At 40.3% G+C, this 25811-nt stretch overlaps 1 protein-coding gene across 2 annotated transcripts in view; it reads right to left on the bottom strand.

Annotated features, from left to right (window-relative positions):
- The window catches only part of LOC118358119 (GDNF family receptor alpha-2-like), a 72360-nt gene that overhangs the window by 27408 nt on the left and 19141 nt on the right, over window positions 1–25811 (bottom strand). For both annotated transcript variants that reach the window (XM_035735595.2, XM_035735594.2), the window contains exon 4: window positions 14336–14699. In XM_035735595.2, the coding sequence (XP_035591488.1) occupies window positions 14336–14699 (364 nt within the window). The remainder of the gene's footprint in view (window positions 1–14335; window positions 14700–25811) is intronic.

Raw genomic sequence — 25811 nt, 5'->3', positions numbered from 1 at the left:
TAGAATCGGCCAACTGTCAATTACCGATTCTATGGGAAGCTTAGATTAATTATTAATCAGGTGAGGGATGGCTCGGGTTTTGGCAACACTTTTCTCAAAACAGCCTCTACCCCCGTAGAGGTAGACTGCTTTCATAAAAATGGAGGATGGTGTACAAATTCAGTTCTGGTAATAACAGTTCAGAAAGATATTCGCAGTGTCAAATCATGTGGAACCATGTTACACCAGCCCCACATATGCATCCATCATGCACATTATCATTTAGTCTATCCCCACCAAGCATGGTCATGAGCCACAGGTTAAAATACCAAAACAACTGTGAATCAATTATATTAATTTTGGGGCTGGTCGAAACACACATTCATGGACATTTAGCTAGATAGCTGTTGACAGCAGTTTGTCCTGGGAGATGATCGGTGGGTTGTTATTTTACCTTACATGCATACATGGTTCTCATTTAGCCTCTGTTCTTTGCAGAATTTGAGTTTGTTTCGCTACTCCAACGATGAATCCACTGATAAAAAGGGAAACCTAGTTAGTTTTGAATCAGTTTTCTTTGATTATGCTCTCCTCATTCATTTTTTAAGTACCCACATGGGTTTGTATCTTTGTGAAAAATCAATAACGAGATGGAAGAGGTGGGACTTGCAGCGTGTCGAGCGTCTCAACTAGAACCTAGCTCTATTTTAGTGTTCGGCAATGCAGACACTCATTGACATGCGCAACAGTGTGGATGAAAGGGTTGAATAACATGGATGTGTACATTTACTTTGCAACTATACTTTTCTGCCAGCTACGTGCTTATCATGGCCATCTCAAGTGTAACCCAACTTGGTTCTATACTGAAAAAGTTGATAAAAATAATGGTTTTGTTTTTATGTTTATGGTAAAAGTTTAAATGTGTTTATGCCTGGAGGGTGGGATCTCTAATCCAGTTAAGTAGGTTTATTGGAGTAGTGTGTGCACAGTTGTTCTCTCTTTTCACATCACTGATGCTCACTAAGATGGAGTGATTCACTCGCACTCGTGCCCTCCCTTTTCAACCATGACTTATTAATTCTGCCCAACGCCTTTCTGCCTGAAGATTAAAGGTAATGCTTCTGGTTATGTATCCCTAAGTGAACATGCCTTGCTGCATACAGTCTTGCAGCTTACTAAAGATGTTTCAGCATACTGTTGACTGGTAGATGTGAAATCTTAGGCAGAAGTTGAGGTGCTTTGAGGAATTGAGATACCGTAAAACTTCATTTAAACGCCAAGTCTCAAATAGTCATCTGTCCCTTTCAATATCCAGGCAACTTTAATATTTCAGGAAAGAAACACCTGTTTCAAATAAACGCTGGGTCTAAATGAATTGTTTATGAGGTTACCATGAATTGTTTATGAGGTTTAATGTTTCATTTGTTACATTAAATAATTCAGTAATGATTCAGAATAATCATGGCAATCATCCGCCAATAAGAAACTGCTAGCCATTGGCTGCTAACAGCTGAGAACTGATTGCCAACTGGCAAGCACAAAAACAGTCAACAACTTCGGGAGTACAGACCTCCAGAAATCGGATGATTGCCCTCTAGTGGCGAAAAATGCACAGAACTGCCAGAAATATAGTCAATGAGGAGAATCTTTTTTGTTTTGTTCATACTGACACAAAATAAATGTGTCACCTTATGTATAGGATAGCACATTTAGTGCAATATATGAAGGAATTGATAAAAAAGCTGGAAGTGAATGCTGGAATTAAACAATGAACTATGCAAATGAGCAAAAGCTGTGTGCATTATGGATGAAGCCTGGCTCAAATAGAAGCCTGTCTCAAATAAGTTTGTGTTGTGTTTGGTGATTTCAGCAAATAAACTCCTGGGCTATTAATTTTGTGTTATGGTAGTTGAGGTGTATTGGAATGCATCACATATCCCTGTTAAAGTATTGTGAAAGAATATAGTATAACAACAGTCCTATGCTAATTATCCTCTATCCTCCGTATCACTGAGAATTGAGATGCTGAGGATTTGCGTGGAGAAAATGATGACGTAACTCTCGCTTGGATGCACAGAATAGGCTCCATCTCGTTCCGCCCCCCCATCAAATCACCCCGAGAGGCTCTCAATGTGACATGTTGGGAACATCACATCTAAGCCTTGCTTCAGGGAGAAGGGCTTCTTGCACCTCTTTCCACCTCGCCTCTACAGAAACCCTCTCTTCTTCTTCCTCTCCGAGTGGAACAAATGACTTGTTCCCTAAAACATCCCATCACAGGATTTGATAGAGAGAAACAGACGTGTGCAGAGACAGAGAAATCCCAGCCAGGTCACAACGCTCTGTTATGCATCTGTAGAAACTAAAAGGAATCACTAACACTTACCATGTTGGTGTTTCCGTGGAGAACCTGTTCATTTTTTCACAAGTACTTTGGACAACAATATGTGTCTGCACTAGGTGTTGAAACTATGGAAAGGGACTGCACATTTTTTTTAGAGAAAGGCCTCTCAGACAATGACAGTTTAAACACAGTAATTTCAAGTTTAGAAAGGTGTCCTGAGCTTTCTGGACAATAGTGTTCCAACATCAAGACACAGCACATTTCATGGCTTCCACATCTTTTCCATTATACCTTTGGCGGAGTACTCGCTGCTGAAATTACAGGCTGTCTGCCTCTCAGAGTTGTATCGCCATTTCAGACACTCAGCCCTGGGAAGTGGCAAAGGGAGCCCCCGTAGAGGTAGACTGCTTTCAAATATTTGACGCTTCAAACACAGTAATTTGGTCAGTGTTGAGTGCCTATCCATCTTGCTCCAACGTAATAGAAAACTAATGGCTTTTAACATGGAATCATATCCCTTATCGCCAACAATGACAAACATTGAGTCAAATCAGATGAACGTCGAAGAAACCTTTCCTCATGATGGAAGCGAAAATGTATCACAGTTATCAACTGCTAAGATATGGTGGCTGTAATAGCCTCTCAACAGCGAATGTCTTGGGGAAATGATATCTTTGTGAAACATCCTCTCTGCAATTACTGACAGTTTTTTACCATTTCAGTAATATTGGACATTATTTTAGATTTCCTGGATAAGCGCTGCGATTATAATTTTACATCCATTAATGTAACTCTCATTTTAAGTGTATTGGTCATAGATGAATCTCACACTAGCCTTCATGTATCACTAGTGACGATAAAACAAACAATTATACATTGAATGGGGACATGATTGCAAATGGGTCTCTGCTTAGTCATAGATACATGGGGATAAGCTGGCGTTGTGTCTCTGTGCAAACTCACAGTTAAGAAATTTGACCTCGACATTGTCAATGGCAACGGTCATTGGTCTTTTGTCAATTCATCAGTGTTAAATGCTGATTTGAAAAATAGGAGCGGACAATAGAGGGGTTGTTCTCCATCCCGTTTGTTCTTCAATTGATATACTGCGTATGGACTATTCAGCCTACAAAAGGATGAACTTTGCATATCCACAATGATGGAAAATGCAAAAATAAAGGACTTAAACCATATGATAATTGTCCATTTTCTTCTCAGTAAAATAAACTTCTCCACTATCTTGACAACAAATATATGTAATTCTCCCAGAGTTACAGGTCATTCTAGCATTGCCTTTTAGCTGGTTGCTGTTGTCTCTGACCTTCTCTATTCAATCAGGGTCAGTAGACAGTCTCACAGCAGCTTCAGGCAATTGTCCTTCGAAGGAATATCAAGAAGGCCCATTCATTTGGAAACACAAGGCTATTTGATTACACACTCATTGGGACACATCCTCAAGACTAAGAGGGCATATGGGCATATGGCTTTCAGTCAAACACACTGCTGTGCTGCAGTTCACTAAAGCTGCCTGCCTAGAAAACCGGGAACATTCCCAGAACAGTAGCTAAGATTCCCATGAAATGCTACGTTGAGTTGTATCTAACAATTAGGATGATAACATCCCCAAAACATTCAAAGAATGCTTTTGATTAAAAAATATATATATTTTTGCAAAAAAAACAACTAAATATGAAACATCCTTGGAATGTAATCCTAACATTCACTAAAATGTTGTGCACAACATCTGAAGCAACCACCACAGAACATTGTCAAGTTGTGCAGATGATTTTACAATGTTTCTTTTAGGGTGCAAAAAAAACATTCACCAGATTTTACAAGAACATTCCCACAACGCATTTTTTAAAATGTTCTTTAAAAGTTCCTAAAACATTTCTTTAGGTTGTGGGAACATAGTGGGGATGTGACAGGAGATAGGTTCCCAAAACACTAAAACGTTCCAGTTGTGCTGACATTCAGATAATGTTTGTATCAGGGTGCACAAAAGATTTCTTTGTGTTGAAAGAATGTTGACAGAACATCCCTTCTGATTTCTTTAAAGGTTCCCAGAACATTTAATTAGGTTGTTGGAACAGTGTGGGTACAATACAAGAGATAGGTTCCCAGAACATTTAATTAGGTTGTTGGAACAGTGTGGGTACAATACAAGAGATAGGTTCCCAAAACACAGAATATGCTCAGTTCGCGATAACATTCATACAATGTGTAAATTAGGTTGCACAGGACAATTCCTTAACCTAAATCAGGGTCACAGAGTGTTTCGTGGTCGTCTTAAACAAATCTACTTTGAAACAAAAATATACAACTCACCCACATGGTTATGGACTTTAAAAAAACAATACACCTGTACCATGTCAGATATAGAGCTGAAATGTCAATTTTGACTTTACATACATCACAGAAGACTGAAATATAACAAAACTGTTTGACATAGAAACACCAGATTTTCAGTTTTTTTGTTATTGAAATAAAATGTATTATTTATGAAATTATGACAGATATGAATAACATTCCATCCATGGATGCACTAGGTCATTTGACTGCGGGAAAGGACTACTGTTGTAAGAAAGTTGACAGAACACCTGGTCTTAGTTCTTAAATTAAAGGTTCCCAGAACATTGAATTACATTATGGGAGTTGTCTGGGATGCTGCAATAATTCTTCTGATACAATTTCCAAATAAGTCTGTTTTTATTACGTTCAAAACACATTTCCTTTTTTAGGTTTAACATAATATTCCATTGCTGTTCACGCCATATACATTTCACCTTGTCTTAGAGATGCTCAGAACATTTCAAGAACATTTCGAAAATGTTACATTTAAGTTTTACCTGATATTACCACAACATTCTCAGCATGCACATGTGCAGCTCCTTAAAGCATAAGAAAGAAGATTGGAATACATCCCCATTATGTTTTTCCCCCAGATTTGATTTATCTTCTGGGCCACCAGGGAAGCTCTCAAACAGCTTATTCTAACAGAATATAGCCATGGCAGTATGGCCAATCAGGAATCCCATGCTTTCTTTTCAGCCTTCTTAGACGTAACTAACCCAGGCAAATACTGTTAACTGGGTTATTCAGCATCACTTCACCCATCCTCTTTATATGATGGGTACTTCTGGGCCCATATTTACAACATATCCAAGAGAAGGAGTGCTGATCGTGAAAAATAAGCGTCTTATAGTAGGAATTATATTTGGTGCGTTTCTTAAAAGTTGAACAGTCCATTTGTTTTGTCTGAATTCTGCATTTCAGATTGAATTTATACATCTGGGAAACAATCCTTAGTTTCACAGTTGTTTTCAAAAGAAACGTGGTTCACAAGTACGTGGGATTCAACCTGCAAACGTCTGCTTTGCAGTCAGATCATTAACCCTCTGCACCACCAGGGAATATCTGTGGTACTGTGTGGGTTTTTCAGTCGACTTATGGTTGATCAGGACACAGAACACAATTTCCGAGTTATTAAAATATTCCCTTCTTCATCATATGCTGTGTACTTGTAACACTATTTGTTTATGTTCTTTCAAACTAAATAAGACAAAATTACCTTTCTGAATTGATATCAAAAAGCAATACAAACGCACACGATACCCATTCTGAAAAAGTATGATACGTAATAAATACAGTTGAAGTCGGAAGTTTACATACACTTAGGTTGGAGTCTTTAAAACGTGTTTTTCAACCACTCCACAAATGTCTTGTTAACAAACGATAGTTTTGGCAAGTCGGTTAGGACATCAACTTTGTGCATGACACAATTAATTTTCCTAACAATTGCTTACATACAGATTATTTCACTTATAATTCACTGTATCACAATTCCAGTGGGTCAGAAGTTTACAAACACTAAGTTGATTGTGCCTTTAAACAGCTTGGAAAATTCCAGAAAATGAAGTCATGGCTTTAGATGCTTCTGATAGGCTAAGTTACGTTATTTGAGTCAAGGTGTAGGTGTACCTTAGGATGTATTCCAAGGCCTACCTTCAAACCCAGTGCCTCTTTGCTTGACATCATGGGAAAATCAAAAGAAATCAGCCAAGACCTCACAAAAAAATGTAGACCTCCACAAGTCTGCTTCATCCTTGGGAGCAATTTACAAATGCCTGGAGGTACCAAGTTCATCTGTACAAACAATAGCACGCAAGTATAAACACCATGGGACCACGCAGCCATCATACCGCTCAGGAAGGAGACGCGTTCTGTCTCCTGGAGATGAATGGACTTTGGTGCGAAAAGTGCAAATCAATCACAAAACAACAGCAAAGGACCTTATGAAGATGCTGGATGAAACAGGTACACAAGTATTTATATCCACAGGAAAACGTGTCCTATATCGACATAACCTGAAAGGCCGCTCAGCAAGGAAGAAGCCACTGCTCCAAAACCGCCATAAAAAAAGCCAGACTACGGTTTGCAACTGCACATAGGGACAAAGGTCATACTTTCTGGAGAAATGTCCTCTGGTCTGATGAAACAAAAATAGAACTGTTTGGCTGTAATCCCAACCGTGATGCATGGGGGTGGCAGCATCATGTTGTGTGGGTGCTTTGCTGCAGGAGGGACTGGTGCACTTCACAAAATAGATGGCATAATGAGGACGGAAAATTATTTGGATATATTGAAGCAACATCTGAAGACATCAGTCAGGAAGTTAAAACTTGGTCGCAAATGGGTCTTCCAAATGGACAATGACCCCAAGCATACTTCCAAAGTTGTGGCAAAATGGCTTAAGGACAACAAAGTCAAGGTATTGGAGTGGCCATCACAAAGCCCTGACCTCAATCCTATAGAAAATTTGTGGGCAGAACTGAAAAAGTGTGTGTGAGCAAGGAGGCCTACAAACCTGACTCAGTTACACCAGCTCTGTCAGGAGGAATGGGCCAAAATTCACCCAACTTATTGTGGGAAGCTTGTGGAAGGATACTCAAAATGTTTGACCCAAGTAAAAAATGTAAAGGCAATGTTAATTGAGTGTATGTTACCTTCTGACCCACTGGGAATGTGATGAAGGAAATAAAAGCTGAAATAAATCATTCTCATCTTCTGATTCTATTATTCTGACATTTCCCATTCTTAAAATAAAGTGGTGATCCCAACTGACCGAAGACAGGGAGTTTTTACTGGGATTAAATGTCAGGAATTTTGAAAAACTGAGTTTAAATGTATTTGGCTAAGGTGTATGTAAACTTCAACAGTATACCAAAATAATTTCAGGCTCAAGGCAATCCTTTTTTATTGATTTAAAGATCCAATGCAGCTGTTTATCTCAATATCAAATCATTTCTGGGTAACAATAAAGCACCTTACTGAGATTGTTTAAATTAAAATGCACAAAAGCAAAAGTACAGTGTTACAAGTACACAGCATAAGAATAGGATGGGAACATTGGAATAAGTCATGTTTTTTTCCCCGTGTCTTGATTAACTATATAAGACCATTACATTTTTTTTTTTACAAAAAGTAAATACAGTTTTACTAAATATTAAGTGGCCCCAGTTATACCCTGGTGGCACAGAGTGTTAATGATCTGGTTGCTAATCTGAAAATTGCAGGTTCAATCCCACTAATTCTTCAACCATGTTTCTTTTGAAAACAACTGTGAAACTGAGGTTTGTTTGTCCAGATTTATAAATTCAGAGAAGAGGTCTTTATTTCATCCAGATTTATAAATCCAGTCAGAAATGCAGAAATTAGACTGTAAATATTATTTTAAATCTACAAATGTCCTGCTTTTTGTTGTTGTTGCCACACCTGATATAACTCCTACTTTGAGACACTTGATATGTTCCACCCTGTCTTCTTCTTCATGATCGCAAAAGTGATCCTAGATCACCACTCAGTCTTGGAGAACTTGTAAATATGGGCCCAGAAGTCCACAGCATATAAAGAGGATGGGTAAAGTGATGCTGAATGACCCAGTTAACAGTTTTACCCCTGGGTTAGTTTTGTCTAAGAAGGTAAAGAAAAATAAGCTTGGAATTAACTGCCACGGCCATATACTGAAAAAATAAGCTGTTAGCAAGCTTCCCTGTTGGTGCAGAGAATAAAGACGTTGTTTGGTTTGGAAACTGAACATTGCAGGTTCAAATCCCACATGTGCAGATTGACAATGTATAGTGTACAAAATATGGTTGTGTTTGTGTGACTTAATCCTGTTCACGTGATGTAATGTGCACATCTTAAACATATTGGGTTGTGTTTGTATGAGTAAATGCTGTTCTATGAATTAAATTAAAATCTCTAAATTAAATTAGTCTCTAATATTGCCTACAATACAGTCCTCAAATGTGAATTGCCATTAAATCTGAAGAGAAACATAATTGGGATGAATTTGCTTTAGAGAGCTATGCATACTGAGAATGTTGTGGTGAAACTTAAATATAACAATTTTCTAACTATTCTTGAAATGTTCTGAGAACCTCCAAGACAAGGTCAAATGTATATAGGCGTGAACATCAATTATTTTGAACAGAAAACAAATATGCTATCAATGTCATAAAAACAAGAAACATTTTGAAACATTGTGCAACATTGTAGGAATGTTCTGTGCAACCTATGTGAATATCACAAGCATATTCTTGCAACATCCCAGACAACTCCCATAACTTAATTAAATGTTATTGGAACCTTTAAAGAACTTAGACCATGTGTTCTGTCAACATTCTTACAACATTATAGGAATGTCCTATGCAACCTTACTTAAACATTGCATGAATGTCATCACAGCTGAGCATATTTTCTGTTTTGGGAAACTATCTCTTGTAATGTACCCACACTTTTCACACAACCAAACTAAATGTTCTCTGAACCTTTAAAATAGTAAGAAGGCTGTTCTGACAACATTCTTGCAACATAAAAGGAATATTTTGAGCACCCTGATACAAACATTATCTGAATGTCAGCCTAACTGGACGGTTTTATTATTTTGGGAAGACATATTTTGTCTCTCCTTGTTCGGGCGGTGTTCGGCGTTACCGGTCTTCTAGCCATCGCCGATCCATTTTTCATTTTCCATTTGTTTTGTCTTGTTATCCCACACACCTGGTTTTCATTCCCTCATTACGTGTTGTGTATTTAACCCTCTGTCCCCCCCATGTCTTTGTGTGGTGTTGTTTGTTGTAAGTGCTTGTACACATGTTGACTGGTGCGCGTCGGGTTTTGTACCCATGTTGTTATTTTCTTGATGCCGTTTGCTTTGGAATTAAACTGCTCCGCCAATTACCTAGTTCTGCTCTCCTGGGTCTGACTTCCCTGCCACCAGTTACGCACCCCTTACATCTGGGAATGTTCTTGTAACATCAAGATAATGTTTTTTTGCACTAGAAAATAAACATTGCTGAATTTTCTGCACAACTGGACAGTTTTTGCTTTTTTGGAAACATATATTTTGTGAAACTTGAGTAAACAAATCTATGTATATATTAAAGACGTGCTTTGGCGACTAGTAAGCATTTTTCAAACCTCCTGCTTTGGGCTGGATATGTCAATTTGTAGTTCATACATGCATAATCTATGGGCAGAATTACTGTTTTACCTTAATTAGCCACAAAATCCCTAGGTTGAAAGCAACTGTTTACTGGAAGCTGTGCAGCACCATTTTCCTTCAATTTTCCCCCACGTGTGCCAGCCCCCTAGCAATTCAAGTTCCAGCCAATGACCTTTAGCCCCTCGCCATTTGAGTGAGAGCTAGCAAGAGGCACACACTGCAGATCGAGAGAGAGAGAGAGAGCAATGACAAGGTGCACATATCTTCACATATGTGACGTAGTACACACTTTTGGGAGACCACTTTTGGCTCGTGAATGCTACTTTCAGAGCTACTGGCTAAAAAGTATTAAAACGTACCGGAGAATATCTTTAACTGCCCCTGAAATACAAAAGGGAGCTACATAGAATAATATGTGACTAATTAAATAACTCAGTCACCTAAACGACATTCCTTAATAATAGAATAATGGAAGGTACTATGTTATGCCTTCCATTTGAGATTCCTGACATATTTTAAGTCTGGCTTAATCACCTTAAAAACCATGTGTACTTTTCACATGCCTTATCTAAGCCTTATCTGTTTTGGAAGCATGCCTATTACATAACATTTCCACCATGAGGATGAGACTACGGGGTGGATGGGCTTGGCCTGTATTAATTGCATCTTCCTCTATCCGTTCTCTCAGAGATTACAGTACGCTAGCTGGGAATACGGTAATCCATGTATTGAAATGATCTGCACAGCTCTTTCATGCCCTCTCTCCAACTTTTGCTCTTATGTACAGCCAACAAGCAGAACACGTCCTACTCTTTGCAGAAATCTGATTAAAGCGGGGTACTGCTGTATATGAGTACAGTCTAAGGTCATTTGCTCGGTGTGCTTGTGTAAGCCAGCATTTACAGTATTTAATGTACTGTAGGTATACTTTGATGCTTTCCTCGTTTAAGGTAAGGCAGCGATAGAGTCGTCCAAGTAATACCCTAAGAAACAGGCTTTTAAGGCTAATGGAGAGATGACTGCTTGAGGTGTGAGTGATGAAAGATGCTGCCTGTGTCTTGAACAGAGTATTTCGATTCTCCCTCAGTGGAAACTTATGTTGTCTTATAAAACAGAGCTGGAGTTTGTAGTTGGTGGTGGTGGTGGGCTGCTTTATTGTAAGAATAGTCCCATGTGGCTCAGTTGGTAGAGCATGGCACTAGGGTTGTGTGTTTGATTCCCAAAGGGGACCAGTATGAAAATGTATGACTCACCACCAAAGTTGCTCTGGATAAGTGTCTGCTAAGTAATTAAAATGAGATATGAAGTATTTGGATCAGCATACCTGTGCAGTGACCCTGTTCTGAAACCTAGTGGCCAAAGAACTCAACCAAAGAGCGCAAAAGGAACAGAGGAAATAAATCACAGATAGAAGTGTTGCATTGATTCTTCGGGCCAATCAATAGTGTACATACGAGACTTGCTGTTATGGACCTCATGTACACAGTGCACGTCCACATATAACTCTGTCGTCGCTCAGCAATCTCTAGAAAGTAAACACTGGATCCATCAGCAAGGCATATGCAACACGGGAGGAATGCTTTATTTGTGCTGGCTGATGAAAAAACATTTGCAATGGAAGTTAAGCCAGGTGTAAGAACAGGAAGCAGCCAATGTCTAGTGCTTGTTCTCAGCTCTACTTAACTACCTCTCTGATCCGACTCTGCTGGTACTGGATATCCGTTGGCCACTGAAACCATGCCTGGAGATTCATACCACTGTGACCAAACCACTGGCCTGTCCTGCAGTAGCTTCAGCAGGATCAATTCTCCATCCCAACCCGTCAACACTCAGATGAAATGGTGCTGCCGGCGTATCGGCCTGTTTGGAGTCAGGCGGCAATGATAGTTCAATGATTACACTCCTTCCTTTCTGTATCCACCCGTCCTTGGTAGGAGGATGTTCGGGAGGGTCTGAGATATTCAATGATTAAGAGTGTAGGACTTTACAATGGTCTCGCATTTGCTGATAATAATGCATATTATCATGTGAAAATTTGATGGATCCAAACGCTGGCATAGTATAGATGTCGGTAGAGGAATTGAGATGGGAGGTGACAGGTCTGCCACTACAAGAACACCTTACTGTGTGGTCAACTAGTCTGGACATCTCAGGCTGAAATAAACAAGGACAATATTCAGTAGGACTGACCAATTGAATGAACATTTTAGTGACATGCCCTTGCATACCACACATGTTTTTCTTAGTAGGTGCATTGCACCCTCCTCCAGTCGCTTATTATCACCACATTGACCTCCCTCCCAGCTTAGATCCACACATTGCACTTTTGACCTCCACAGGGCGTTCAACAGGGGAAGATAATACACTCTAACCAACAATTTCATACGTCTCAATAAGGAAGTGCACAGCAGACACATGGGGGGGCGAAAAGGTCACCCAAAGCAACTTCACCTGACCGTAGATTACACAAAGCAGACCGCAAAGCAATTATGAAGACAATCATAAATCGGAGAAGAGACAATGGACTTTTCACACACTAATAACAAACCGCAGAGATTTACTGTAAGATAAGTTATTGGGAGTTTTTATTCTATTACGTCTGAGCCTGGGAGGCCGGGAACCTCTATTCAAGTAAAATGAATGTGAACTGCTATTCTAAAATTGGACACTGCAGGAATTGCTCCGAACAATAGTTTCGATCTAAACACGGAGGCATCATGCGAACTAACACTAAAGAATAAAAAAGTATGCCAATCTATGCATCTAAGTCTCAATCTACGCTGAACAAAAATACAAACGCAAGATGTAAAGTGTTGGTCCCATGTTTCATTAGCTGAAATAAAAGATCCCAGAAATGTTCCATACGCACAAAAAGCTTATTTCTCTAAAATATGGTGCACAAATTTGTTTAGTGAGCATTTCCCCTTTGCCAAGATAATCCATCCAACTGACAGGTGTGGCATATCAAGGAGCTGATTAAACAGCAGGATCATTACAAAGGTGCCCCTTGTGCTGGGGTCAATAAAAAGCCACTCTAAAATGTGCGGTTTTGTCACACAACACAACGCCACAGATGTCTCAAGTTTTGAGGGAATGTGCAATTTGAATGCTGACTGCAGGATTGTCCACCAGAGCTGTTGCCAGAGAATTGAATGTTCATTTCTCTACCATAAGCCACATCCAACGTTGTTTTCGAGAAATTGGCAGTATGTCCAACCGGCCTGTGTGGTTTAATGTGTTAAGATTTGAGGAAAAGAGTCAAGCCAAAATGTGAAGAAAACAATTTGCCACGAAGAGTCTATAGTGAATCTAATTTCACTGCAGTGTGGTGTCCAGGTGGATTGCAGTTGTTGAATAGAATTCATTCTGCCTACTCAGTTATCCTGAGAGTGATCCTAGGCTACAGTATGAGCAGAGAGAGTAGATTGTTGTTTAGTGCAGCACATAACTACAGCCTACTCAGGGAATTAAATCCACACACTGTACACACACAGCCTACCTGCCCCTCATTTGTACAGGATTATATACTGTGTGTATACTATATTTTTAACAGTATTTTTATACTGTTGCGGGGCGGGTAATCACAGGGTTGCCGGTTGAAATACCAAGGCTGATGACTGCACCCTTGAGCAAGTCACCTAACCCCAAACCAGCTCCAGGTGCACTGCTCTTTGGCTGCCCCTGTGCTTCTTTCAGCCAGTGTGTGTGTCTGTGTGTGTGGTGTGGTGTGTAAGTGTGTGATGTGAGTCTGTCATGTCTGGAGCGTTGGGAATGAAAGAACAGACAGACAAAAATAAAAATGTCTGTTTTGATGGACAATACCAGTATTTAAACATATGCTGATGTTAACATTAAGATACATCTTAGCCTTTGATCGAACTCCATTGAGCTTATTGTTCTGGATTCAAATTCTATTCATATGTTTCAATCCATAGTTATTGATGTTATTGGTGTACAGAATGTATATTTCCATTTATTTTGGACAACCTATTGATTCACATAGCTTTGGAGGGTAAAATGGTCTCGAGGTCTGTGTGTTCCTTATTCCTTGGCTCTATGGCAGGGAAACAAGTCACGGCTGGGCAGGTGTGAATTAAATAGGCCCCATTGAATCCAATAGAAACACAGTCAAAGTGATTCACTAATGTTTCATTCAGCCAAATTGAACGCTGCCCCTTCAGTTTAGCCTCGTGTCTTCATCCTGCCTCTAATAGCAAGGCTTCCCTGAGTGGCCATAATTACTTTCATGGCTAAGTTACACCACTGAAATCTAGGATGTCACAGGAGGAGGAGATTGCAGTCGATCAGTCTCTAGCTGATCTTTTCTCATTTACCATATATAAGTCAATATCAGAGCATGTTAATAGTTTTCACTAATACCTGCATTTGTTCAACAGCTCTCTCCCTGACGCACTCATGCACGTAAGCACATATGGACGTATGGACGCATTCACGCACCCAACACACACATACAGACAATCCCCAACTCCTAAATCTCTTACCTGCAGAGGGGGTCTTGGCGGCAGTTCTTTCTGAGCTCCAGGCAGTAGGGTTTGACTTTGTCCTCAAAGGAGCAGAAGGGCACGATGGTCTGCCTCCTCCGTTCAGCACAGCCCAGGTCCTGGCAGGGGCAGAAGAGCAGCTGGTGGCTGTACTCGCTGGGCACCCGATCCAGGAACTGCCTCAGGGCCTTGTGGCAGCGCTTACGGTTACAGGGTTCCCCTTTGTTGCAAGTGGCAATGTAGGTGGAGCGCTGTTTCTTACAGGTGTTGTTGAGGTTGCAGGCTTTGGCTGCATCCAGACATGGGTTACAAGTCTTGCCTGGGTCAGAGCAAGTGTTGGCTTTAGGGGTGACAGTGTGCATCCCTGCAGAGAAGGGAGAAGAGGAGCACTGAACAAAAATATGCACGTATCTGCCTATTGCAAAGCCATATTTTTTATCATAGATATGACCTATAGCATTTGTCAACTGGCTCATGACAAAACGCTTTCACACAATAATGATGATGATGACACATAAGTTGATGTGCTCTGACTACTTGACCATGTTGGATGTCATGTTTGTGTGTGCTGAAAGTGGGCTTCATGTGTTAGATCTCTCCCTATGCTGGGGGATATTCAATATCATATTTTTCTCCAAGCCAACCCCAAGCCATCTGAGACTTGTATAGCTCGCCCATATCCATTCTTACTGAATTATTTATTTTTAGAGGCCTTGAGTGAAATGTGAATGAATAAAGTATGGATTGAGATAGTAAGTATATTCATCTTCTTTTACATTCAGTTTTGACTTCATGAGTGTGTCAAGTTGATTCTGCTCTGATCTGATTGCTTCCACCACTAGCACAGGATGTGCTACAGCAGCTACTGTAAACACCGTAACACGGACCTTGATACCGTTTACAACAGGTGAATTAGATTTCTTGTTGCTTTTTGACATGTGTAATTGGTTTGTCAGTGTGGACATTAAACACAGGTGCTCAAGGACATGGTAAAGACTCACTATGTGCTGTTGAATTGTGGCCTATTGAACACAGATGAACAATTTCTTATTGTCATCACACACTGCCACCTAGCAATTGTACGGTAGCAAACAGACGGAGTCATTAAGTGTGCATATTCTGAGAGCACTCTGAACTGGTGGTACATGCCCACCTGCTATTGAGATGCCATAAAACAAAACAAAAAAACGGTATCACATTCACTCATATTCCACCTCCCTTGTATTCAGGGTGTATTAGAAAAGTTCACCTCCCTCCCCATGTAGATAATGATATTTCAGAGGCAGCGCTGGCTCAGTGACATCCAAGGAGATTCATCTCTTATTCAACAGAACCAATCTCATTCTGTGTCTATCACGCAGTGTCGAGGAAAAGCCTTTCCTATGGACTGCATGAGCAGCTGTATTGTCTGTAAGTGGTGCATCACAAAAGATCAATCCTAGAAATGTCATACACAGAATGGACACAACACACTCAGAGCCAAATAAAACAGTATTTACCTTATTCAACCACATGGCAACATAGAGGCAACTTCCTGTCGATGGGAAGAAAAGTGAAAAGGTGGATTCTATTTTGTGAAGACAGGAAAAGATTGTTGCCTTTCCAGATCTTTGTGAGCTTTGTCTTTATCCCTCCAGCAACAAGGCTATCCCGAGGAGGAGATCATGCTAGGTCAGAGGGCTGTGGGATGATCTGTGATTGGACTTCAAAGACAGCTGACATTAGCAGCAGGGATTGAGGCCAAACTGGGCAAAACCTGGCCAAATCGGTACAGAACCAGGCCAGCCCAGCTGGAGGGGTGGTTTGGGGTTCTATCCAAAAGCCCTACACATAACAATGATGGATTGCAGCTCCTAAATCTCCTCTGGCCATCTGCAGCCTTTAATGCGGTGCACAGGGGGTCCAGGATAAAAACAAAATAGTAGAGGGACGAGGTACAAAGATTTATCTGACCAAGCAGTGCAGTGGTTTGAGGTTTTACTACTTCTAATTGGAGAGAAAAGATTGAATTCGGTACTGAAAGCAGAAAGATGTCCTGAGGCTCACAAAGACACAAAGGCCCTCAAAGGCTCGGTGTACATATACAAACGGGAATGGAGTAGATGAATGGAAAATATATAGTGTTACAGGAAAATAATACATTTTTCAGAGTGCATTATGAAAGGTTTTGCCTATACACCTTTCGGTAATACAAGAAGGGTGACAGGCAACTCGCAAAAACGGAAAGCTTTTGAAATCAGAGGCAGAATAGTCTTGCTGATTACAGCAGGCCATCACTGATAGAGGAAACAATGTGTCGTGTACTGCCAAGAGATTGGACCACCACTTATGTATACGTGCTCAAGTGTATTCAATTAACCTGGCCAATCATCATCACAATCAGCCTTGCACATGGGCTGTAATGATCAAACATTCTTCAAATCTCTCTAGGTGTCATTCTATTGCTGCATACACCAGCTACAGCCAGTCTTGGGAAAGCCTCACCATCCCAATACCCTGATTCCGAGCCTTCTGCTGTATAAGGAAATCATGGAAATAGAGGGCTGTGTCCTGATTATTCCAGTGTACTGGTGTCTAAGGTGTTCACTGTGGGACAATAACTGATTAAGTGCATGTCGCTGCATATATATGTGTTTTTTAGACCCTGTTACTATGTTGCCATGAGGCTCTGTTGACACATCTTTGCATGATAATCAGAGTCGTGCTTCTCATGCAATGAACGCTAGGTAGATTTTAATTGGTTTTTGGCACGCACACAAAAATACCAAATTCCCTTCACAAGAAAAAAAGGTTTACCAATGTTACTTCACGCTTCCATATAGGAAAGAAAAAGCTCTCGGGGGAACTGTTAACAAGCGCTTTTTATCGTAAAGTAAAGAGTAAAGTCATCTTTTAACCTAACCAGTTAAATGTAATGTTATAAAATTTAGATTTCCGCCTAAATAGACATACCCAAAAGTAATTATTTATCATGAGATGGCCATAAATAATACCTAGTAATACTTATACTGCCAGAAAAAGTAACTGCCAGTATAAAAAGTTATCCACTACCGTTCAAAAGTTTGGGGTCACTTAGAAATGTCCTTATTTTTGAAAGAAAAGCACATTCTTTGTCCATTAAAACAACATAAAATGGATCAGAAATACAGTGTAGACATTGTTAATGTTGTAAATTACTTTTGTGGCTGGATTCTTTTAAATGACTTTTAATGGAATATCTACATAGGCGTACAGAGGCTCATTATCAGCAACCATCACTCCTGTATTCCAATGGCACGTCGTGTTAGCTAATCCAAGTTTATAATTTTAAAAGGCTAATTGATCATTAGAAAACCCTTTTGCAATTATCTTAGCAAAGCTGAAAACTGTTGTCCCTGATTAAAGAAGCAATAAAACTGGCCTTCTTTAGACTGGTTGAGTATCTGGAGAATCAGCATTTGTGGGTTCGATTACAGGCTCAAAATGGCCAGAAACAAAGACCTTTCTTCTGAAACTCGTCAATCTATTCCTGTTCTGAGAAATAAAGGCTATTCCATGCGAGAAATTGCCTAGAAACTGAAGATCTCGTACAATGCTGTGTACTACTCCCTCCGCAGAACAGCGTAAACTGGCTCTAACCAGAATAGAAAGAGGAGTGGGAGGCCCCGGTGCACAACTGAGCAAGAGGACAAGTACATTAGAGTGTGTAGTTTGAGAAACAGACACCTCAAGTCCTCAACTGGCAGCTTCATTAAATAGTACCTGCAAAACTCCGGTCTCAATGTCAACAGTGAAGAAGCGATCCCGTGATGCTGGCCTTCTAGGCAGAGTTCCTCTGTCTAGTGTCTGTGATCTTTTACCCATCTTTTCTTTTTATTGGCCAGTCTGAGATATGGCTTTTTCTTTGCAACTCTGCCAGATAATACTGCTTTTGCTGCAAGGGCTGGGCTCTCCCGTTTCATAATTTGTACTGTAAGCGGAGGTTGCGAGGTTCACAGCCAGAGGAAATCAATCCTTTGTCTTGGCCAGAAAGTGTGGGCCAGAAAATGTGACATGTCTCTCCCTATACAAATGAGATGTCAGGTTTCACATACTGCATCTCAGATGAGAGCGGAGAGTGACATGTGAAGCGGGACAACCAGAGCTTTCACAGAGGGCACACCACTTGATGTTGCACCATTCACAGAGTACTCTGTGCACAGAAATGTTGGTCGGATCCGGTCCAGAACAGCTCAAAGTCCCATAAATAGGGGACTTAACGTTTAAGAGTTAAATGTTAATAGGGGGCTCGTCCACAGCGTTCATTAGTGTAAAGTACGTGATGGCCATCTACTGAAAAGCACAATGTAGTCATTACAGGCCAGGCAAGAGATCAGGATTTAGCCATTTTCAAGAGAAGGGATCTTCCTTCCACAGTAATTGCTCTCTCCCTTATTTGAATCCTGTATTTCAGACATCATCCTAGACTCTGGGGACCAGGAGTTCAGTCGAGGTTAGAGAGGGGCTCTTGGCTCCGGGTATGCTCACTGTAATTAGGATGGGTGCCAAAGTGTGGATTTAATATGGCCCTTAGTGAGTGTGAAGGAGCTTGTTATAAAGTATTTAGTCTATACCCCTGGGAGCCTTGTCAAGCATTTCTCTGTCAAAGAGTTCATCAGTTATTAGCTCAGGCTTGTGTCAGAGCAGGGTTTTCAGGGGTTAGGTAATGCCACGGGTCCACGCTACGACATTTCCCAACAGTAAAACTGACTGTGCATGTTTGGGATCTGTGATGATATCGGTAGGACCGCTATTTTATAAGCTGTTTATATGTGCTCTAATAAGATAACGGCTGCTTTAACAGTTCAGAAGTGTTTTCCAAATACGAGCCCGATAAAACTAGCACTTCAGTTCTATGATCTAACACACAGAGTGAAAGTGAGGGCAGCCACTGATTTTAAAAGCATGTCAGCTCTACGGTACGTAAACATGTTTCCAAATTCTTGAGTTGCTTGTGAACAGCAGCTGACACTGGGCTTCAAAACACTTCCTGCTATGTTGCAGTATTGCTTTATGTTCAGTATTCAGATTGCAATTGATGGCTTCTTCCGTTGTGCAGTATAATTCCTTCAATAGTCCATCATGTTTGGCAATCATGCATATCAAACCTGGGACAACATATCATTGTAGCAGAAATGTGCAAGCGAGTCGATTCACATCTCTATCAAGACGCTGGCGTTGCTTCACATATTCCCCTAACATCAGTGTAAACGTCTAGTTCTGCTAACAAAACAAACTAATGAGCATTGCCATGTCCATGTTTGGAGGATTATTCAATATTCTGTTTCATTCCAACTTGTTAGAATAACGCTGACTGCACTAACAACTCATACGTTACCCTTACACCCAACACTCATTAAGTGTCCATGGAGAAAACGAAGAGGCAACTCCTAGTTGTAAATGTAAACCTATTGTAAGTACACACAGTACAGCAGCTATTCAACAGCAGTACACTGGCATAAAGCACGGCAACATTGTCTTTGAGAATGGGATGGTAATTGTTATGAGGGCAAGGTGAGAATGTCCAGTGTTGGGCTGCATGCTGAGCACGACTGTTGCGCCGGTCCTTTTCCCCCCCCAGCTGTATAGAAATAGGTTTCTCCATTTAATTGGATGGTGGGCATGTGGAGCAGAGAGGTGAGAGGCTTATAGTAGGAAGTGTTAGAAGGTCTAACTAAGAGGTGTCAAAGTCAATTCCTGGAGGACACGTGCTGCTTTTTTTTAATCCTGGCCTCTGCTCTTAATAAGTGAATTAGCTCAACATTGGGTCACAAGGATGGAACAATTTGTGTAAAATAAAATAGAAATTACAGTCAAGTATATATTTGTATGCTATGGGATAATTTGTTATATAAAATTCAGAATTATCTGGTGTTGGATGAGGGGGCAACCTATTGAGGTAGAAAAATGATATGAGTGCAAACCAATATCTCTCACAATGCTCAAGAGTAAGACTAGTGACTTGTACACATTGAAGTAAAAAAATGGTGGACTTGGGCAATGCGTACTCTCACTTTCCTCTCAGTCATTTGCTTTATTACCGCTGTGTGAATTTAGAGATACTGTGGAGTATGTTTTTTTCCCCATCAATGGTGTCCTTATCTCTCTCACTATAAACTCTTAAGTTGTGGAGATAATTTTTCAATTTTCATCCTTCCTCCTAGAGAGTGTATTTCCCCATCCACATCAACACAGCAAGATATCACATTCCCTGAGCTTTGGTTCAGATTACCATTTTAAAAGTGATTAAGCACACTTTTGTGCAGTTGAAATCGGCGGGGAAAAGTATTTCAGAGAACAACTGTAATTACTTATCTGTTTGCCTGTGGGCTTTTCTCAACTCCACAATCAATTATTCTGTCCTCTGAAATAATAAATGACTAAGGCTAAATGGATTTAGGAGAGCAAATCCGATATTTCACCTTTGAAAGAAACATTGTTGGAAACAGTTCTAGCAAAAATGAACACATTAATGAGCCCCAGCTGCTGTTTCAAAAGGTGCTGAAAAATGACCAGAATGTAGGATAGACAACGATTTGAGCCTCCTTCATATGGACCATGGGTTAAAACGCCAAGGTATTCAAAGCCACTTCCAATTTGGTATTTTGTCTGGTGTTCTCCTTTTTGATAGATCAAACCAGTATATTTTCAAACAACCTATGTCGTTTACTGACTTCAAGCTAAAGGGATTCATGCAGAAAGCGTGTCTTTCTTGTACCTCCAAGATATAAAACAAAGCATGAGGCATCGGCCAGGAAAAGCAAATGAGGCATCTCTGCTGTATACTGCTTTTAGCAAATGAGGCATCTCTGCTGTATACTGCTTTTAGCAAATGAGGCATCTCTGCTGTATACTGCTTTTAGCAAATGAGGCATCTCTGCTGTATACTGCTTTTAGCAAATGAGGCATCTCTGCTGTATACTGCTTTTAGCAAATGAGGCATCTCTGCTGTATACTGCTTTTAGCAAATGAGGCTCGATCATCCTCCGGCAATTTCCACAGGATCTGGAGAACGGAAGTGATTTAACGTTCAAATGACTGTAGCCTATATTTCCTACAGTTGTGGCAATGGCCCTGCGGTCCTCATATTTCACCTTTTTTTAATATATATCTTTTTTTGCGATAGTCTCTCTCAGGGCTCTATTCCCGACTGGCGTTAAGGCCGCGCTAGATTCAACTTGTAAAAGCTAGGGTTCTGCTAGTTAAGACTGGCCAAAAGCTTGTCATAGATGTAACGCGATTTGTTACGCCATTGATTTTGTCAGAGGAGGCGCACAGTAGCCTAATCAGTAGCCTATAACCAATGTTTTATTAAAATATCATAAGCAGCAAAACAGACAACAGACTTTCTTTACATTTCTGTTGGATCTAACCGTCAAATCGCATGAATTCTGATCGCTGCCCTTGGTGCTGAATCCCCTTGGAGCCTAAGCCATTTGCCTGTTTTATTGTTTGCCTTTCACGTGACAAAGTCATTAACAGGCCATATCAACAGATATGGTAGGCTAATCTTCTTAACTTTTGTCCAATTGTCCATGGCTCAAAAATGTATAGCATGCGAGTGTAATTTGTGTAGACTAGTATTTTCATGTTGAAGCCAGATTAGCTAAATGTTTGTTATAACTAGGCCTATAGTAAGATTTGTGTATACTATTTAATAATCTATATTCAATGGATAGGACAAACATCCATGCCTCCTACCGAAGGATTCCTAGAAGGCCACCATCCCAGAGTCGCCTCTTCACTGTAGACGTTGAGACTGGTGTTTTGCAGGAACTATTTAATTAAGCTGCCAGTTGAGGACTTGCGAGGTGTCCGTTTCTCAAACTAGACACTCTAATGTACTTGTCCTCTTGCTCATCTGAGATGCAGTATGTGAAACCTAACATCTCATTTGCATAGGGAGAGACATGTAATTTCCTCTGGCTGTGAACCTCGCATCTCCGCTTACAATACAGATTATGAAACGGGAGAGCCTAGCCATTGCAGCAAAGGCAGTATTATCTGGCAGCTTCATCAAATAGTACCCGCAAAACACCAGTCTCAACGTCAACAGTGAAGAGGCGACTCCGGGATGCTGGCCTTCTAGGCAGAGTTGCAAAGAAAAAGCCATATCTGAGACTGGCCAATAAAAAGAAAAGATGGGTAAAAGAACACAGACACTGGACAGAGGAACTCTGCCTAGAATGCCAGCATCCCGTAAAAAAAACCCCACAAATGCTGATTCTCCAGATACTCAACTAGTCTAAAGAAGGCCGGTTTTATTGCTTCTTTAATCAGGGACAACAGTTTTCAGCTGTGCTAACATAATTGCAAAAGGATTTTCTAATGATCAATTAGCCTTTTAAAATTATAAACTTGGATTAGCTAACACAACGTGCCAATGGAACACAGGAGTGATGGTTGCTGATAATGGGCCTCGGTACGCCTATGAAGATATCCCATAAATAATCTGACGTTTCCAGCTACAATAATCATTTACAACATTAACAATGTCTACACTGTATTTCTGATCAATTTGATGTTATTTTAATGGGCCAAAAATGTGCTTTTCATTCAAAAACAAGGACATTTCTAAGTGGCTCCAAACTTTTGAACGGTAGTGTATGTTTAACAATGTATTTCCATATTGAAGGAATGGACTCGGAGCTCCCGAGTGGCGCAGTGGTCTAAGCCACTGCATCTCAGTGCTTGAGGCATCACTACCGACATCCTGGGTTGAATCCAGGTTGTATCACAACCGGCTGTGATTGCGAGTCCCATAAGGCGGCACACAATTGGCCCAGCATCAACTGGGTTTGCCTGGTGTAGGCCGTCATTGTAAATAAGAATTTGTTCTTAACTGACATGCCTAGATAATAAAAGTAAAATTTAAAAAAGAACAATGTGGACTGCAAACATGTTCAACATATTTAGCACATATGGGGCAGGCCATTTAACAAACTAGGAAATAACGGACTACAATCAAATTGGAGATGATGACGAGGCAATACATAAAACACTGTAAAGACAACTTTAAGCAACCACATATTCAGCCATGGAGCAAGTTCTGATTGGCCAATGAGGTGTCAAGCCTCGACGTACCCACAACTTGTTAATTCATCAAAACCCAGAAATGTTGTGCCACCTCTAGCTACTCTGCACATATTCTGGAAGTAAAATAGCACAACAACAAAAATCTGTCACCAGCACTAAGATTTACCATTGTAATTAGGTTTGTTAAAATAGAGCCCTTAGTGTAATAGCCATTGTAGCTGTGTCTTATAATAAGATCTGCATGGATTTGTATTGCCCTTTCAGTAATAACCAGTAAACAAAATGTGAGCAATAGTTCCCTTGATGAATACTTGCTGTTTAATTAGTAAACAGAAATCAAACTGAATGGAAAATCAATAGATGGGAAATATATGGGTTTACGTAATCAAGACCCCTTGGTGAACTCAGGAATATAAAGAGGAATCCATCATATTTACTGAAAGTGGCAATCTCCTTTCCACCTAATTTAACACCTGATTTACTTAACAGCCACTTCTCAATAGGTGGTCCCTTTGATTTTCCCCACATTTTGTTACATTACAGCCAGTAGAGGCTCCTCAGTGAATTTCTCCTCAGTGAATTTCATAAAAATAAAACAATTAAAAAGTTATATTTTTTTGTTAAAATTATACTAAATATAATCATCAAATAATTGATTAAAACACACTATTTTGCAAAGAAGGTCTAGAGTAGCCTCAACAGCACTCAGTAGGGTAGCACCACGGTGTAGCCGGAGGACAGCTACCTTCCGTCCTCCTCTGGGTGCATTGACTTCAATACAAAACCTAGGAGGCTCATTGTTCTTTACCCCCTTCCATAGACTTACAGAGTAATTATGACAACTTCCGGAGGATGTCCTCAAACCTATCAGAGCTCTTGCAGCATGAACTGACATGTTGTCCACCCAATCAAAGGATCAGAGAATGAATCTAGTACTGAAAGTATTAGTTACAGCTAGCTAGCACTGCAGTGCATAAAATGTGGTGAGTAGTTGACTCAAAGAGAGAGAGAAAGACATTAGTCGAACAGTATAACAAATTAATTTCTTAACACCCTGCTCAAACAAAGGGATGTTATTTTAGCTATCTGGCTATGACTTTCCAACAAAACATTGGAACTCTTCCAAGTCAAGGTAAGCTTTTGGCTTTACAAATGTATTGCCACCGGGGTCCACCGGTGTAACTGCTTACTGACTGTACACTAACGTTACTGCATGATTGTAGTGGGTTTACTAACACATTCGTTTCTATTAGCTATGCTGACTATGACGTTACTTCTTTAGCTAATATTGTGACACCGATGTAGGCTGTGTGTAGTGGTTTGGCTTGGAAACATTTTTTTTTCGCCTGGTCACATACAGCTGATGTGTTGGGTATTGAAGTCCACAAGCAAAGGGACAAGGTGAGAGGACGAGAGTGTATTCATTCCGCTGATTCTGTTGAAAAACATTTCTTAAATGGAAGCAAATGGAACAAATCGGGGATAACATACCTGAATTTGTCACATTTTTGGACGAATGATTACACCCTATATCAGCTAGATGCAGGCAAGAGTGTGCAAGGCGGTGTTAAATGTCAAATGTGTCTCTCGACACACCTCAAATGTGTCTCTCAACCTGTGTGCACCTACGTTGTAAACCGTCATTCATAGGCTAGCCCAGTGGTACCCAATCCTGGGGAGCCAAAGTGTTTCACATTTTTGATTTTGCCCTAGCACTACACAGCTGATTAAATGATCAAATGATCAACTCATCAAAAGGCTTTGATGATTTCAATCAGGTGTGTAGTGCTAGGGAAAAAACAAAAATGTGCACCCCTTTGGGTCCCCAGGACCAGGATTGAGAACCACTGGGCTAGGTTGTAGCAACCTTATAATGGGGGAAGGGAAATCTGAGTGTGGAATATTAGCCTAAACCTATCGCTGTTACATTTAACTGGGTGAATGGAATATGAATGACAGTCGTCCAGTATGCTGTAATAGAAGAAAAAAAATAGTCCTCCCTCATCTTAAACAGCACTGACCGCCACTGATTACAGACTTGTTCTAAAATGGATTCATTGTTTTTTTTTATCAATCTACACACAATACCCCATAATAACAAAGGAAAGTGTTTTTTAGAAATGTTTGCAAATGTATTTAAAAAAATGAAATATCACATTTACATAAGTTTTCAGACTCTTCACTCAGTACTTTGTTGAAGCACCTTTGGCAGCGATTACAGCTTCGAGTCTTCTTCGGTATGACGCTACAAGCTTGGCACATCTGTATTTGGGGAGTTTCTCCTATTCTTCTTTGCAGATCCTCTCAAGATCTGCCAGGTTGGATGGGGAGCATCGCTGCAGAGCTATTTTCAGGTTTCTCCAGAGATGTTAGATAGGGTTCAAGTCCAGACTCTGGCTGGGCAACTCAAGGACATTTAGAG

This window comes from Oncorhynchus keta, chromosome 25, assembly GCF_023373465.1.
Source record: "Oncorhynchus keta strain PuntledgeMale-10-30-2019 chromosome 25, Oket_V2, whole genome shotgun sequence".
NCBI classification, from domain to species: domain Eukaryota; kingdom Metazoa; phylum Chordata; class Actinopteri; order Salmoniformes; family Salmonidae; genus Oncorhynchus; species Oncorhynchus keta.
This window is presented reverse-complemented; position numbering and strand designations above follow the sequence as displayed.